Genomic DNA, 18,303 nt, shown 5'->3' with positions numbered 1-18,303 from the left:
TAACAGGAGCTTCCTCGTCATCCTCCGTGGAACTCTTATCACTTTTATGTTCATAATATTCCATCGAAATAGCAGGTTCAGGAGTCTCATCAGATTCCAGTCTAGAATTGCCTTGCACATCTCTCATGGGGAAAATATCCTCAAAGAATGTAGCATCCCTAGACTCTATAATTGTACCGACCTTCTGGTCAGGTACCTCAGATTTCACCACTAGAAATCTATAGCCAACGCTATGCTTGGCATAGCCAAGAAAAACACAGTCCACGATCTTTGGTCCCAACTTGCGCTTTTTGATTATCAGCACATTGACTTTCGCCAAACAGCTCCAAGTGCGCAAGTAAGAGACTGTAGTTCTTTTCTTTTCCCATTGCTCATAGGGAGTAGTCTCATTATCCTTTGTGAGAACTTTATTCAGGACATGACAGGATGTCAATACAGCCTCCCCCCACCATGCCTTGGATAAATCCGATGTATCTAACATGGTGTTAACCAAATCAGTTAGAGTACGGTTTTTCCGTTCGGCAACCCCGTTTGACTGGGGTGAGTAGGGAGGTGTCCTCTCATGAATAATACCATGTTCCGCACAGAATAAATCAAACTCATTAGAAAAGTACTCTCCACCACGATCAGACCGGACTCGTTTTATTTTCTTCTCAAGTTGGTTCTCAACTTCAGCCTTATAGACTTTAAAGTAGTGTAGAGCCTCATCTTTCATATTTAACAAATACACATAGTAGAATCTAGTGGAATCATCAGTCAGAGTCATGAAGTATTTCTTTCCACCTTTAGTCAACACACCATTCATCTCACAGAGATCTGAATGTATGAGCTCTAGAGGTGCCAGGTGTCTCTCCTTCGCAGGCTTGTGAGGCTTACGAGGTTGCTTAGCTTGCACACACGCATGGCACTTAGAGCCTTTGGCTAAAGTGAAACTCGGGATTAAATCCATCTTAGCTAGCCGCGTCATACAACCGAAATTTATGTGACAAAGACGTGAGTGCCAAACCTCAGATTCGTTCACATTAGAATGAATTTGGTTCACGACTTTATTACAGAAATCCTCCAGGGAAAGGCCGAACAAACCACCACAATCATATCCTTTTCCAACAAATAGTCCATACCGAGATACGACTACTTTGTTAGACTCAAATACTAACTTAAACCCTTCTTTACATAGAATGGAGCCACTAACGAGATTCTTCTTTATGGCGGGGACATGTTGCACGTTCTTCAGTTGCACGATCTTTCCCAAAGTAAACTTCAGATCTACCGTGCCAACACCATGAACAGAAGCATGCGAGCCATTCCTCATCAGGGCGGAACAATCTCGTGTGACCTGGTAGGAAGAAAACAAAGACACATCAACACACACATGAATATTGGCCCAGTGTCAATCCACCCATCGGTGGACTGACAAACTGAAAGTATGGTAAACAGATTACCATACCCAGATGCCGCATCATTGTTGCTCAGAGTGACATTCACAGACTTGGAGTCCTGTGCTGGCTTCTTGTACTTGCTTGGGCACTTGTTTGCCCAATGTTCATCTGAATCACAAGTAAAGCAGCCATCTCTGTTTTTGTCTTTCCTATTACCCTTCTTCTTAAAGGTAGTATTCTGCTGGACAGAGTTCTTTCCCTTGAACTTGTGGAAGTTCTTCTGCACCACATTGGCGCTAGAAGAACCCTCTGCCCCTTTCACGTGTGAGTCCTTTGCTCTCGAGTTCTGCTCAATACTGAGATGACCAATGCCATCCTCAACAGAGAATTCACGTCTTAGGTGCTTGAGAGAAGTAGCAAAGTTCCTCCAACTAGGAGGGAGTTTTGCAATAATGTAACCCGCGACAAACTTGTCCGGTAACTCACACTTCAGCAGCTCCAGCTCCTTAGCAATGCACTGTATCTCATGAGCCTGGTCCAATACAGAACGGTTATCAACCATCCTATAATCATGGAACTGCTCCATGGCATACAACTCACTGCCAGCATCAGTTGCGCCGAATTTGACTTCGAGCGCATCCCACAAGTTTTTGGCAACGCCCATATGAATATAGGCGTCAACCAACTTGTCTTCACACTCAGAACTGCTCCCAGAAAGATTGTGGTTGCCTCCCTAAACGCCTTCTCCTATTCAGGAGCAATCGTTTCTGTGAGGGACACACCACCAACCCAGAACATGTTCATCGCTGTGAGCCACAACGTGGTCCTAGTCTGCCAACGCTTAAAATGCGTCCCGGTAAAAATTTTCGATTTCACAGTAGCAGCAAAGCCTTGAATCGAAAAGTGCCTAAAATAAGGTTTTAGGATTATTGGAAATATTAGCACTTTTCCGATTAGACTTATCCACGAGTAAACAGTAAGCATGGCATAAAAGGTATGCATCTCATTGAAGGAAATATGCCCTAGAGGCAATAATAAAGTTATTATTTATTTCCTTATAATCATGATAAATGTTTATTATTCATGCTAGAATTGTATTAACCGGAAACATAATACATGTGTGAATACATAGACAAACAAAGTGTCACTAGTATGCCTCTACTTGACTAGCTCGTTAATCAAAGATGGTTATGTTTCCTGACCATGAACAATGAGTTGTTATTTGATTAACGAGGTCACATCATTAGTTGAATGATCTGATTGACATGACCCATTCCATTAGCTTAGCACCCGATCGTTTAGTATGTTGCTATTGCTTTCTTCATGACTTATACATGTTCCTATGACTATGAGATTATGCAACTCCCGTTTACCGGAGGAACACTTTGGGTGCTACCAAACGTCACAACGTAACTTGGTGATTATAAAGGAGCATTACAGGTGTCTCCAAAGGTAGATGTTGGGTTGGCGTATTTCGAGATTAGGATTTGTCACTCCGATTGTCGGAGAGGTATCTCTGGGCCCTCTCGGTAATACACATCACATAAGCCTTGCAAGCATTACAACTAATATGTTAGTTGTGAGATGATGTTTACGGAACGAGTAAAGAGACTTGCCGGTAACGAGATTGAACTAGGTATTGGATACCGACGATCGAATCTCGGGCAAGTAACATACCGATGACAAAGGGAACAACGTATGTTGTTATGCGGTCTGACCGATAAAGATCTTCGTAGAATATGTAGGAGCCAATATGGGCATCCAGGTCCCGCTATTGGTTATTGACCGGAGACATGTCTCGGTCATGTCTACATTGTTCTCGAACCCGTAGGGTCCGCACGCTTAAGGTTACGATGACAGGTATATTATGAGTTTATGCATTTTGATGTACCGAAGGTTGTTCGGAGTCCCGGATGTGATCACGGACATGACGAGGAGTCTCGAAATGGTCGAGACGTAAAAGATTGATATATTGGAAGCCTATGTTTGGACATCGGAAGTGTTCCGGGTGAAATCGGGATTTTACCGGGTTACCGGGAGGTTACCGGAACCCCCCGGGAGCCATATGGGCCTTCATGGGCCTTAGTGGAAAGGAGAAAGGGGCAGCCCAAGGTGGCTGCGCACCTTCCCCCTCCCCTAGTCCTATTAGGACTAGGAGAAGGTGGCCGGCCCCCCTCTCTCTCTTTCCCCCCTTGGGAATCCTAGTTGGAATAGGATTGGGGGGGAGTCCTACTCCCGGAAGGAGTAGGACTCCTCCTGCGCCCTCCTCCCTGGCCGGCGTCCCCCTCCCCCTTGGCTCCTTTATATACTGAGGCAGAGGCACCCCAGAAACACACAAGTTGATCCACGTGATCTATTCCTTAGCCGTGTGCGGTGCCCCCTGCCACCATATTCCTCGATAATACTGTAGCGGAGTTTAGGCGAAGCCCTGCTGTTGTAGTACATCAAGATCGTCACCACGCCATCGTGCTGACGGAACTCTTCCCCGACACTTTGTTGGATCGGAGTCCGGGGATCGTCATCGAGCTGAACGTGTGCTCGAACTCGGAGGTGCCGTAGTTTCGGTGCTTGATCGGTTGGATCGTGAAGACGTACGACTACTTCCTCTACGTCGTGTCATCACTTCCGCAGTCGGTCTGCGTTGGGTACGTAGACAACACTCTCCCCCTCGTTGCTATGCATCACATGATCTTGCGTGTGCGTAGGAAATTTTTTGAAATTACTACGAAACCCAAGCATACTAGCACGTACAGAACATAGAATCGAACCTTCTATGAGCAGCACATATACGGCTAGCATAAGTACGAGTAAACGAGGGATGAACAGATCATACCCTCCGGTTGGCCAGGCCAACGCGGCGGCTGCAGCAGCAGCCTCGGCGTCGTCCGTGGCCTTCTTCTTAGCGGCGGCATCGTCGGCCATGGTGTCGTTGCAGAGGAAGTAGTGGAAGCAGAGGCGAACAGAGTTGGGGACGGATCGGGAGCAGTCGCATCGAGACGCTCCCCAAAAACCTTATTGCTGTTCTCTCGGGCAGGATCTCGAACGACAGGGTTCTGGAGGCACCTGCTCTCCCGAGCAGCCGTGCACGCGGTCGTCGGGATGGGATCGCCGGAGGCAGCACGGAGTGAGGAACAGTAGATGACGGCTAGGTCACGCGAGAGGGAGTGAGTGAACCGAACTAGGTTATTTCACTGGCCAGAGCCTTCTTATATAGTCCGTAAGGAAGAAAGTCGTGGGCCTTGCCGAGGCCCACGACCGAGTCAGCCCACTCCCGGCAAGGGAGTCGTTGTTCCCAGCAAGGGTTGCACTCCCGGCAAGGGAGTCGACGAATATGCGAGTCCCGGCAAGGGTCGCGCCCCCGGCAAGGGAGTCGACGAATCCCGGCAACGCAAGTCAGCCCACAGTCCAACGCCTTGGACAGTGGCCCACATGTTAGCGACTCGTTAATTAATCCCTGATTAATTAATTCATTCCTAAGCGGCAAAAATAAGCTTCGGCTTATTCCCGCAGTGCGCGCGCGCGTGCGGCGAGGCGGGCGGCGGCGGAGGAGGAGCGCGCGTGTACCACTCCTCTTCCCAAGCTCCCAATGACAAATGGTAGAGCAGCCCTTATAAAGGGGTCTCAACTCTCCTCAACTAGCAAGGTGAGACTAAACTTCCCACCACCTGCCATCTCATGCATGGGCCTCAAAATTAACCAGGGATTATTGTCTTATATAGGCCTAAGCCCATCCATAATCCAACATCGGGGACCATGAACAGAAGCGCTTCTGCTGCAGACGCACGTGCCGATCCAATTCTGAAAAAGGAGCACTTCAGCGGCGGACGGGCCCAGGCACGCGCCAGAGCCGCAGAAGCAGCCCTACTCGCTGGCCATCGGCAGCGGCATGTCGCTCCTATACCCGAAGCAGCCACAGACCTCCGCCGACGAGAGCCTCCATGGCCTCCACGGACTCACGCCCCGAGCCACCAGCTCCTGCACACAACGTCGTCACTCCACTATTGCTATTGAATTCGTCTGTGAATATGGTGTGTTCTCCTTGGTTCAGTTTACCTTACTGAACTAGTTCTGTGGCTGGTTCCAGCAGCGCCTACTAACCACTCGTGATGAATCCCGCAAGGTGATGATGATGATTGAATGAACAATTCTATTTTTTGCAAGACGGTTCATTGAGATGAAGACATGGTTAGTATACAAGTAGTACTTACTACTACCTCCGTTCGGAAATACTTGTCTTTGAAATGGATAAAAAGGATGTAACTAGAACTAAAATACGTCTAGATACATCTATCTCTTGGACAAGTATTTCCGGACGGAGGAATTACATTTTAGGCAAACTTTGCTGGAAAAAACGAAGCAAAAATATTTGCATGTGTTTTTTAACAAATTCCCCATGCCTTGCTTCAGTTTAATTGTTAACATCACCTAGGATAGAAGAAGCAAGTGGATCAGTATGCTGACGAGCAAGAAGTTATACTCAGATAGGTGGACGAGCAATAACCAAAAGAAACTGATCGGCAGATTTTTGGCTTCCTTTTCCCCCATTTTGTTGGGGTCAGGATCAGGTTTACCATGATCTATAATCTTTGGGCACATGAGTTGGTCACTGGGTTTGAGGATTCTCACATTTTTGTGTTAGTGATTAGCATTTGGAATTTCCTTGAACGAATTTTTGGGGCTTCTTTTCAGAGCCTATATTCAAGTATGAATTATGAGATATGAGGCACCTCTTTTGTTGACCTTTTACATCTCATCTGTGAGCAGTATATTTTGCTTAGTTCATGTGGAAGAGCTTCAATAGAGAGTGTGTCCTGCAACACTAATTATGTTCATGCTGATTAAGCTTATTCTAAAATACATTTATTTAGAACTATTACAAAACATTTACCCATTTGAAGCGAAAGATCTGATCAAGGGTAACAGGGAACTTGTATTCATGAAAATTAATCGGGAGGGAGCAGAATAGAGTAGCAGGTCTTTTTAGCCAAATTAGCGTGGTAATTTTTGTGTACATCACTCATGATCAAACAATGTGGTAACTTTTGAACCGGGGGAAATTAGTTATTGTAAACATGCCTCTGTAACTTCTTTGCAAATAGCATAATAATATACACACCATAACCTGATAAATTACATACAAGCACCACGGTAATTTGAACCAAGAAAAAATTTATTGAAAAATATACCCCAATAACTCATGTGTAAAATAACATGGTAATATATACACAATAAAGCTGATAACTCATATACAAATAACACGGTAACTTTTGACTCGGGTAAAAATGTTGAAAAAGCATACCCTCCTCCAATAACTTCTGTGCAAATAGCATGATAATATATTCACTGCAGACGTGATAATTTAGACACAAATAACACGGTAACTTTGACCAAATGAAAAAAAAGTTGTTAAAAATATACCCCGGTAACTTATGTGAAAATAGCACAGTACCATATTATCTGCATACCCGTTAACTTATTACAAACACCGCGATAATTTTGATCGAAGGGAAAAATGTTGTTGAAAAATATACACCCCCGGTAACTTATGTGATAAACAACACCGCATTCCCGATGACTTACATACAGGCACCATGGTAACTTTGACCAAAGAAAAACAAAGTTGGTGAAAAATATTCCCATAGTTTATGTGAAAATAGCACAGTAATATACGTACCCGATTATTTATGTACAAACACTACGGTAACTTTGACCAAAGAAAAAAAGTTATTGAAAAACCATACCCCGGTACTTATGTGAAAATGACACGGTAATATAAGAACCGCATAGTGGATAGTTTATGTACAAGCATCGCGGTAACTTTGTCCAAAGGGGAAAAAGTTACTGAAAACTGTACCCCAGTAATTTATGTGAAAATAGCACGGTAATATACGAACCACATATCTGACAATTTAGTACAAACACTGCAGTAACAGTCACCACAGTAACATTTGACAAAGGGAAAACGTTGTTTACGAATATACCCCGATAATTTCTATGTAAATAGTATGGTAATATATGCCCCTCATTTCTGATAACTTAAGTGCAAACACCGTGGTAATTTGCATCTGAAAAGGAGGAAGGGGACTTCCGGGTTTGTGAACCGTGTGAATCGATATGTAACATGCAGAAAAAAAGATGGAACTAGAATGCATAGTCCTAAAACCCAACCAAATGAGGCTGGTGTTTTGGATTTTCAGTTACTGTTGGTTGTCTTTTTTTTGTTTAATCTCGTCTCAAGTAGATACATCTAGCATGTAGATTGAACCTAATCAATAAAGGTGGCTAGCACAGCTGGATGTCATTACATTCTGTATATGTGATAGTGTAGGTTCGATCCCCATTTGTTCCATTTTTTCGCCTATTTTTAAACAGCTGACTGCCCAAAAAATCGGGTGGACCCCGCAAACTAAGAGTTGGTTTGTTCGAGGGGAGGTGGGATCAAAGGCTGGCAGTCCAGAATCAAGAGGAGCCCGCGAGAGGAGGTAGGATCGAAGGGAGTGATTCGTTTGAGAGGAGGGGGTCGTGTGGTAGTTTTGCAATCTGCCACACAGTTGACAAATATCACAGTCCTAAGTACATCTATCATACCTGAACTCCAATCATTGTAACAGTTTATGTACTATCACATAACACTATTTGTGTTTGCTAGCTCAGGCCTATGATTTCACGCGCATTATCGGTTCATTTAACTTCAAAGGTTATGCTTCTCTTAACAAGATGCAAAAGATCTAATGGAACAACAGGTCAGATTAATTTTACAACTTACTCCCTCCGTCCCATAATATAAAAACGCTCTTATATTATGGGACGGAGGGAGTAATATCTAACTCCCTCCTTTGTTATGCATAATTTTTATGACTCTTTTATGTTCTAGGGGCATGTTCACTTTTTTTGCGGGATCTAGGGGCATGTCCAATGTCCATGCAATATTCATTACAGTTATGTCAGTATACCTAGTGTTCTTCCTGGGTTTGTTTTCTGACCGGCAGGATGGACCAGTAACGGTTAGAAGTTCAAGCCTCTCCAGTTTTACGTTAGGGGTATCTGTATGCTATTACTTCATTTACTTTTCTTGAGAGAATGCACAAAAAGCTTTTCTTTGGCACATGTGTCTTCCCCGTGCCTCGTTGTGAGCTGAATCTCATGTTTGCCAGGTCTCTATTGGGTATTTCATTACATATATGCCATGATATATTGGCTTTACCCTGCCCTTGGTGGAATGGAGTATGTTAGTAAATATGTTTTTGCCATGCCTTCCCTTCTCTACCTCCTGTTTAGCATTTTGAACTGACTAGTCTTGCCTACTACTCTCGTTTGACTCTTCTAAACTGTCTTTTCTGTCTCTATTGTTTACTTGTTAGGTTATCCACCACATGTTGTCACTTATGTCTACAATGTACGCTATGCTTTCTGGGGAAGCACATGTATACATATACATGGGTCTCATCAGTGAGACTACAACGAGGAATCGGTCTAAGATGGTAACTTGGATATGTGAACAAATTACACAATTGTTGTTTATATATTGTCATACTTCAATCCGTCTAAACTGATATTATGTCTCCTGATCTCATCAACGTTCCTTGATGTTGCTGGAATGAAAAACTCCAAAGCTTACTTGTTAACGGAGTTGCAATGGTTGTTACTTGGCTGGTAAGCACACGACACTAGTTGCTATAAATGACATTTATTTGTAATTGTTCTTGCTTGTCTGATAAGCACAAGACACTATTCACTTATAATGACACATCATATACATGTCTAGAAAAACATTGAATTTGTATAACCGCATCCAAGATTGTTGACTGCAGTAGTCCTACAATTTTCTGATTCACAACGCGGTGTAGTTGTGTTGACTGTTGACTACTTTGAATCTGACAAGTGGCTGGCTTCGAGGGTATATTACTGATACATAAGTCTTTTTGTCCTACATTAGAAACTGGAATTTGCTGTTGCACACCACAAAGGGAATAATTATCCGTTGGATCTTCTGAATTTCACCTTTTCAAATTGGTAGCATACATCACATAAGTTTTGATAGGTCATATAAGTATTGGATTGTTTGTAAGGCAAACGTGGCCTTTGTAACTCCTGGGGGACTTGAGATAAATTTATCAAATTTACAACCGTAACACGACCAGTGATGCAAACACTTAGATTTACTCAAATCTATTTGCTAAATTAGTATTATGATGTGTATGTCTAAAAAACAAATATTATATATTTTTATTACCACCAATTGGTTCCTAATCTCGAAACAAATGTCTTCATGAAGGTTGCAAGGATAATTCTGTTCATGTACTTGTTCCATCACATGTTTGTACATTATGATCAGGTACACTACGATTCAACCGAGTTCACTATACACCACAGGTACTGCACACATAATTCCAAGTTATACTTGTTCATTGATAGATTAAGAAGATGAACCCCTTTGGCTATTTTCTAGTATTTATTGCGCCTTGTATAATCTTTCTGATGAATGTGCTTTGGTTCTCCAAGATCGTAAAAGGTCTCAAGGAGACGATAGCCAAGAGGCATACTGAGTAGTGGAATGAGTATATTCATGATTTAACATACAACCACCATCCGATCATCTGTAGATCTGATTACATCTGCATATAGCTTCCGAGTAGTTACTACCATAGCTCCAGCTCGGCTGTCATGTTTCGGTGTTTGACTATCCAACCTTTCCTAGTGCTCAATTTGTATATATGTCTGGTTACAGCTGCGTTTACTTATTTGTATGTTAAATCTTTTAGTTGTGTATATGTGCTTGTATCTTTTGAGCAATTTCTGTGTTTGAGTTGCATATTTTTGTCATTTTCTATCAGTTCCGGAGATCCCTAGTGGTCTAGACAGTCTGCCTTCAAAACGATAAGTTAGAATTGGTGCAAACTCAGGCTATTAGGTTTGGCAGTGCTTTGAGGATCATTTGTGGGTTCCAACATGCAAAGGATGAATGAAAGAAAGAAGAGCTGGAGGCCCAGTATAAACAAATTTTTAGCACACTCAACAAGCTCGATTGGCTTTGCTTTGTCTTTACTAAGGCAGATTGGGTGAAGGATGTTGTAGGTGAATCAAAATACCAAGATTCCTCCAAGGTACGATCTCTGCAACTAGATATAAGATGTTTTTTAATTTTGAACTTCAAACATGTCTTGTATTACCTCTACCCTCAAAAATTTGTCGTAGCTTTAACACTAAAATGTGTCTAGATACATTCCTATGTAGACAAATGCAAGACAAGTAATTCAGGATGGAGGGAGTATTTTGTTATAGAGGGAGTATATACCAGCTAATCAGATGCCTACAAAGTGCCCATTCTACCTTGAAAAGCTTAGATTATGTGATCTGTGTAGGACATATATAGAATGGAGCTCTCTGGCAAGAACACTGTAATCGTTAATCTCTGCCACCATTTTCAGTATCTTAATAATATGATTACTAGCGCTTGGTATGTGGCAGTGAGCATGGCATCTCTAGGCCAACTCCAAGTCCAACCTTCTTCTCCACATCCCGAGAGTCTGGCTTAGCTCTGCGTAGACGTCCATAGCTCCCACAACTCAGGGTGCTCGGTCCCTGGCGTTCATGAGTAGGGTTATATTGCGGAATCTGAAAAAAAAGGTTATTACGGTGGTGGTGTACTGGTCCCCGGCGTGCGGACGAGAAAGATTTCTCTGATGATGGGGGAGTTCATGAAGGAGAAGGCACAGATCACGTGGAGCACGGTGCTGCTAGAAAACAAGGGGGACTTTGTCTGTGGCGGAATCTACTAGTGAAGGCAAGAACAGAGCCAGCGTGCTTAGCTGCTTGGTGGGGCCTGAGGGAGCTAGTTGATAACAGTCAAGTTAGCTTCAGTTCGATGCAAGCACAATCAAGTCGTTGTAGTATAGTGGTAAGTATTCCCGCCTGTCACGCGGGTGACCCGGGTTCGATCCCCGGCAACGGCGGTACAACTATTTTTGTCTGTTCGTTTCTTTTGTTACGTCCCACGGTGCTATTCTTTTCCACGAACGTGAAGCGCACGTGTTTCCCAAACGTCATGGACAACGCCAAGACATCGTCAACTCTTCCAGAGACACGCAACATGTGACTTTATTCAGGAAAGGGAAAACATTGTACAACTCGCACCGGAAATGTAGTCTTCCTCCGGTGAAAACCATCATTATGTAGGGGCTCTCTCTTTTATTTACTCTTTGATGATTGAAGGTAGTATATGGGACATCAACGAGAGTAGTACAGCGCAGGAGAGTAGTACAGCGCAGTTCAGCATTTCTGCAGTGGGTGACGAGCAAGGGAGGACCGATGGAGCGCGTCGTCGACGAGGTCGTCCTCAGCAGGGCCGAGATCACGGACGCCACGGCGGCCACGTTCGCGGACTCCACTGTGCTCCCCGACAGGTATGCCCGGCCGGACGAGGTCAGGGACGGGGTCGTCGTGGGCGACGACGAGAACTACGAGGTGCCGCTGGTAGACATGGCGAGGCTGCTCGACCCGGACTCCTCGGAGGCGGAGACGGCCAAGCTCGGCTCTGCGTGTCGAGACTGGGGCTTCTTCCAGGTCAGTCATCCCTATTTCGAAGTTTAATTTGACGAAAATGCAAATATTTTGGCATGCTCCTAGTAGCTAGTAAACCGGCTGATGTTAGGGATTTATAAACCGCCTTGTCAGCCGTTGATTTGGTTTGACTTGGGCCGTTTGATCTCTAGACCAGCTAGCTATCGGCTATGTGCACAGCATCCTCGTTTCTCCAGGTTGCGGCAGCCCCGTCACAGACTCACAGGTCATCTCACGGGAAACCGCCCACGAGGTCGCCATGCACGGCCACAGGTGCAGCGCCAGGTTGCGACAACGACGCTGCTGCAACCATCCATTGAAGCACCGGCGATGTTCCGGCAGCCCGACAATGCTCCAACACAACACCGGTGATGCTTCGTTGCAGAACCTGCGATGCTCCGGCGGCCCGGCAATGCTCCAACACAACAACGGTGATGCTTTGTTGCAGCACCGGCGATGCTCCGACGGCCAGGCAATGCTCGAACACAACACCGGTGCTGCTTCGTTGCAACACCGACGATACTCCGACGACCCGGCAATGCTCCAACACAACACCGCTGATGCTTCGATGCAGCATCGGTGATGCTCTGACAGCCCGGCAATGCCCCAAAACAACACCGGCGATGCTTTGTTGTAGCAGCGGCGATGCTCTGACTGCTCGGAGATGCTTCATTGCAGCAATGATGGTGTTCCGGCGGCCTCGATAATGCTCCGGTGATGCTCTGCAAAGCTCCATCCCTGCAACGGCGATGTTCCGGCGGCCCCCGACGATGAGATTTTTTACGGTACATCATACTACTGAAATTAGTGGGTAGTATTAAGTCGATCCAACGGTTATTATGCTGCAGTTTTAATTTTAACTGAAGGACAGATATGTAATTTCCCTTGGTCATTTCACAACGCCACGCACTGGAGCGACCTCGCCGAAATCCTGACGCGGCCTGCCCGCCTCCATCAGGCAGCTGCCTCCCTCTACCAACCTCCCATGATACAAGGAGCACCAACACGACGGCAAGATGGCATGTCGCCTCGAGGAGCCCTGCGAGATTAACCATGGCGTGCTCGACTGCTCGCGTCTCGCTCAGCCCTCCTGGTGTATCAATCTCTGTTAGCACAACCCCATACACGAAATACCTTCCGGCATATACTTGTACGACTTGATTTGCCGATGCTTTTGATCGAGAGACACACACAAACGTACAAGCTGATCTCCCAAAGCAACCTGGCAGGTGGAATAGTCGAGATACAGACAAACATACAAATTGATCTCCAGGAATCCTTGATGAACTCACATACGAAGCTAGCTGCTAAGTTGATCTGCTACGTACTAGCCAGTACCAGTGCACATCTCTCCAGGAAACGACGTACGGGAGCAGCGGCGCCGGTTGCCATGTCCGCCAGCGGAATTGAACATGCCAAATTTACCCTTCTGTCTCAAAAATACTACTCATATTCAGGTGTAGTATTACTTCATCTAAACCCTTCATGCACAAAAATAAACGGCTCATATTATCTTAATGTACCGTAAAAGGTCTCACGACAAATGCTCCATCGCAGCACCGTGAAGCTCTGGCGTTCTGACGATGCTCCGTCACAGCAAACGGCGGCCGGAGGATGCTCCATGGTAGCACCGGAGAGCCCCTGGTTGCAGTCCCGTTCGTTCGCAGCAGCGTCCGCCGCGACATCTCACCACCTGCCGTCACCTCCCGCGAGCACCGGCGAACGTCAACTCGCACTGGTGTCGAGGCGCTCGTAAAAATGTTTTTCCTCCACTCAAAGCACTGCAGCGTGGTTTTGTAGCAACGGTGCTCTCGTTGTAGTCCATGCAGCGCAAGTCAGCTTGAGCGAGGGAGTAGTGGCGGAGGAGCGTGTGAAGACATGCCGGCGACGTCCAAAAGGATGTAGTCAACGCGTGTGGGTGGAAGAAGAACGAGTGGAGGGGCTTCGCTGCATGAGATAAGGCAGAGGAGGTTGAGCAATTCCTGCGCCCACACGGGGACACGTGGCGATCCTTTGAGGCGGTTGATTTCGGGTAGAAAATCAGTCGGGCAAAAGGAAGGATTTCCCCTGAATTTTTGCAAAGTTTTGGCACTGAAAGCGGGGGCTCAAAAACGAGTGAATTGCAAAAAACATCAACACTTTAGGCTAGGTTTGCAGGAGCCACAAATTTACGGAATTGTGCCAAAAAACATTAATTTTTTTATAATTTTTTTGCAAAAAAATACTAGTCGCTGGCTTAGGCCGTTTTGAGCACGATTATTAGGTGGGTCCCACCAGAAGGGGTGACGTGGCAAAAAAATAGTCAATTACATCCCGTTACAATTTTTTTGCAAAAGGACCCTGAGAAAAAAAAAAGCAATCGGGTCCTCTCCGTGAGATCGTGACCTTCATCTCTCACCGCCCCGGTGGTGGACGCCGGCGGCGGGGCACAGGGGAGGTCCGGCGTTGTCTGGGACGGGCAAGAGGGCGTGGATCCAGCGGCGGTGTCGGTTAGGACGGCGAGGCAACGGAGCTCCAGCGGCGGCTTGAGCATCAGCGGCCATGGATGAGCTCCGGCTGATCCAGCTTGGGCATCGAGCAGCCATGATTGAGCTCCGGCGCCGTCGGCTTGAGCATCAGGCACGCATCAGAGAGAGATGGGAGAGATTGAGGAAGGCACCGACCTCAGAGAGAGAGATGGGAGAGATAGGGGAGGGCACCGCCGGCAGAGGAGCTCACGGTCGAGGGACATGGACCGCACCTCCATGCCCACCGTTAGTGGATTTGCCCCGCTGATGCACAGCTCCGGCCGGAGCTCATCCATGGCCGTCGTTGTCGCGCCTCCTCTTCACGCCTACGCGGGCCGCCGTCGCGCATCCTCTTCTCCTCGCCGGAGCCGATGCATGTGAGCAACAAGGGGAGGCCGAGGCCGGGGAGTGGGAGGAAGGTGGGGGCGGGGGAATAGAGGAGGAGAAGGAGAAGGAGGCGGGGCGTCGCGGAGCCGTCGTCCATGCCGAGCTCGCCGGCCGGGAGCTCGTGCGCACAGCTGAGGAGATGACCTTATCCTCTCAGGCTCTTTTCCAAATCAGTCCCTGTTATTCTGTCTATTTGCGAACCGTTATGTTGTGCCACGTCATCCCTTCTGGCAGGACCCACCTGTCATAATCGTGCTCAAAACGGTCTAAGCCAGTGACTAGTGTTTTTTTTAAAAAAAATATGAAAAAAATTATTCCCTCCGTTCACTTTTGTAAGACATTTTAGGCATTTAAGACAACACCCAAAACAGTTCAATTTCAGCTGTCTTAAACGTCTTACAAAAATGAACAGAGAAAGTAGTGTTTTTTGACACAATTCCGTAAATATATGGTTCCTGTAAACCTAGCCTGAAGTGTCGATGTTTTTTACAATTCACTCGCCCAAAAACTATCTGCACTGGAAGATATACTCCGTTGATCTGTCTACGGGACTGTGTGTATCGAATTTACTAGAGTATTCTTCGTTTGCAGCTAACAAACCACGGAGTTGAGGAATCAGTTGCACAAGACATGAAAGATAGCACTACGCAGTTCTTCCGCCTGCCGCTGGACAAGAAGAAAGCAGTGGCCACCAAGGCCGGCGGGTTCGAAGGGTTCGGGCACCACTTCCTCGGAGCATCCCGCGGGAAGCTGGACTGGGCAGAGAGCCTGGTCCTCAAGACGCAGCTGATGGAGGAGAGGAGCATGGAGTTCTGGCCGGCCGATCCGGCAGCATTTAGGTCCTCACTGGACAAGTACTCGCTGGAGATGTCCAAGCTCACGAGCCGGCTCCTGGCGTTCATGGCGAGCGACCTCGGGGTGGAGCCGGAGGCGCTCGCCGGGGCCTTCCGGGGCAAGAAGCAAACCGTGGCCCTGCATCACTACCCTCCGTGCCAGCACCCGGACAAGGTGCTGGGCATCACGCCGCACCACGACGGCCTCGGCCTGACGCTGCTGCTGCACGTGGACGACACCCCCGGCCTGCAGGTGAGGAGGGACGGCAGGTGGTTCCCGCTGGACCCGCTGCCGGGCGCCCTCGTCATCAACGTCGGCGACATGCTCCAGATCCTCACCAACGGCAGATACAAGAGCCCCGAGCACAGGGTGCTGGCGGACGCCGAGAGAGGCCGGGCGACCGCGGTGGTGTTCCAGGAGGCTTGCGTCGGCGGCATGGTGAGGCCGCTCCCGGGGCTCGGCGACGCGAGGTACAGAGCTATCGAGTATGCTGAGTATTTCGAGGGGAATTACACGGCACTGGCTGAAGGGACGAGGTTCGTGGATAGTCTCCAGATCAGTGTAACGCATGACGAGAAGGAAGTCTAAAGACGACGCCAGAAAGACAAGATATTGATTTTTGGTGTTGGGCATTGTGTTTTTTTTTCCTTTCAAAAATGATTCCGATATATCATCAAAGTTCACTGGTAGTAAAAAACACCCTAAACATAATAAAAATCACATCAAGACTTCAAGACCATCGAACTACAACTACCGCCACCAGAACGAGCCGTCGATACGCCGCTGTCATCACTTGAGTCGGCATGACATTATCGATGACAACCGGAAAGTCTTCATGCACATGACCATAAGGACCAGCGCCTGGAGCCGCATTCATCGTTGTTGAACCCTTGAAAAGATCTGAAACACCCGACATCAAATCTGTCATATGACGAAAAATCCTAACCTACAGCCCTGCCAAAACAACACACATATTACACAACTAATACAGACCACCCACTGACATGAAGAGCAACCATGCATCATCCACAACCAGCACACACAGTTGCCATCACCAACAGACACAGTGCCCAACACGAAAAATCAATATTATGCTTATTCTTTCATATGTTATAAAAAAGCGCAATTTCGGGCTAAATAGTGCGTCAATTTTCTCATTATTTCTTTTAGAAAAATATATTTTCCTTCTTCTTAAAAGATAATATCAATATATTATTAATTCATTCCTTTTTCATAAACTTAATTATTTTGATTGTTTTAGTTTTTGTTTTATTTTCTTTCTTTTTAAAGGGTAATACCAAAACCACTAATTCATTCTTTCTTAGAAAACTTCAATATTTTGATTTCGTTTTACTTTTCGTTTTATTTCCTTTCTTCTTTAAGGATAACACCAATGCCACTTATTCATTCTTTTTTAGAAAACTTCATTATTTTGATTTTGTTTTAAGTTTTGTTTTATTTCCTTTTTTCTCTAAGGGTAGCACCAATGTCACTAATTCATTCTTTAAGATAATACCGATGCGATCCCCCCCCTCGCGTCGCCCCGCGGGCGACACGAGGGCGACTAGGGTTCCGCCGCGCCGCCACCCTCATCGATCCCCTTTCCCTCGCCGTTGTCGGAGGCAACCGCCGGGCAAGCCCGTGCGGCCGTCGAGGAGGGCGACGGCGAGGCTCTCGGCTGCTTCGTCGTTCGGGCGGAGGGTCTCTGGTGCGCCGGGGCGGCGGCCTCGGGTGGTGGCGCGGTCCCGCTTGTTCGCCAGGGGCGCCCGCGGATGCTGGATCGGCTCCTCGGCCGCGTGGGCGGCGAGGCTCCGACAGAAGTTTCCTGTGGCCCGGGGTCGCGCCGTCGGCCTCCAGTGCCTGGATCTGAAGTATGGCGCCCGTCCACCTCCTCTGGCCTCTGCCGCCGACGGATCCAGCTGCTGGTGACCCCGGTCACCGTACGGCTACCGGCTGGGCGCGGTGGTGTGAGCTCCTTGTTGGGGAACGTAGCAGAAATTCAAAATTTTCCTACGTATCACCAAGATCTATCTATGGAGAGACTAGCAACGAGGGAAGGAGAGTGCATCTACATACCCTTGTAGATCGCTAAGCGGAAGCGTTCAAGTGAACGGGGTTGATGGAGTCGTACTCGTCGTGATTCAAATCACCGATGATCCTAGCGCCGAACGGACGGCACCTCCGCGTTCAACACACGTACGGAACGGAGACGTCTCCCATGCCTTGATCCAGCAAGGAGGAGGGAGAGGTTGATGGAGATCCAGCAGCACGACGGCGTGGTGGAAGTAGCGGGATTCCAACAGGGCTTCGCTAAGCGCTGCGGGAGGAGGTAGATGTATCACGGGAGGGAGAGGGAGGCGCCAGGCCTTAGATTGGTTTGCTTCTCCTTTTTCCCCACTATATATAGGGCCAAGGGAGAGGGGGAGGCGCAGCCCTTGCCCCTTCCTCCAAGGAAGGGTGCGGCCAAGGGTGGGGAGGAGTCCATCCTCCCCAAGGCACCTCGGAGGTGCCTTCCCCTTTTAGGACTCTCCCTTTTTTTTCTCTCTTGGCGCATGGGCCTCTTGGGGCTGGTGCCCTTGGCCCATATAGGCCAAGGCACACTCCCTACAGCCCATGTGGCCCCCCGGGGCAGGTGG

At 47.3% G+C, this 18,303-nt stretch overlaps 1 protein-coding gene, 1 long non-coding RNA gene, 1 other non-coding gene and 1 pseudogene across 3 annotated transcripts; 3 read left to right on the top strand and 1 right to left on the bottom strand.

Moving 5' to 3' along the window:
- Positions 1–5,265: 5,265 nt before the first annotated feature.
- Positions 5,266–9,929, top strand: LOC125533021 (annotated as a pseudogene).
- Positions 9,930–11,260: 1,331 nt separating this feature from the next.
- On the top strand, positions 11,261–11,332 carry TRNAD-GUC. Its single transcript has one exon. It is a non-coding gene; the product is annotated as a tRNA-Asp (tRNA).
- Positions 11,333–11,576: 244 nt separating this feature from the next.
- Positions 11,577–16,277, top strand: LOC125524506 (2-oxoglutarate-dependent dioxygenase 11-like). Its single transcript, XM_048689548.1, has 2 exons — positions 11,577–11,942; positions 15,425–16,277. The coding sequence occupies exons 1-2, from the start codon at positions 11,688–11,690 to the stop codon at positions 16,253–16,255; spliced, it is 1,086 nt and encodes a 361-aa protein (XP_048545505.1). The 5' UTR covers positions 11,577–11,687; the 3' UTR covers positions 16,256–16,277.
- LOC125524510 lies at positions 13,085–15,458 on the bottom strand. Its single transcript, XR_007290791.1, has 2 exons — positions 13,463–15,458; positions 13,085–13,382 (listed from the first exon to the last, which is right to left on the bottom strand). It is a non-coding gene; the product is annotated as an uncharacterized LOC125524510 (long non-coding RNA).
- Positions 16,278–18,303: the final 2,026 nt, after the last annotated feature.

Source organism: Triticum urartu, chromosome 1 (assembly GCF_003073215.2).
Source record: "Triticum urartu cultivar G1812 chromosome 1, Tu2.1, whole genome shotgun sequence".
Classification (NCBI taxonomy): domain Eukaryota; kingdom Viridiplantae; phylum Streptophyta; class Magnoliopsida; order Poales; family Poaceae; genus Triticum; species Triticum urartu.
Note: the sequence above shows the minus strand (reverse complement) of the source record. Positions and strands in the feature narration are given on the sequence as shown.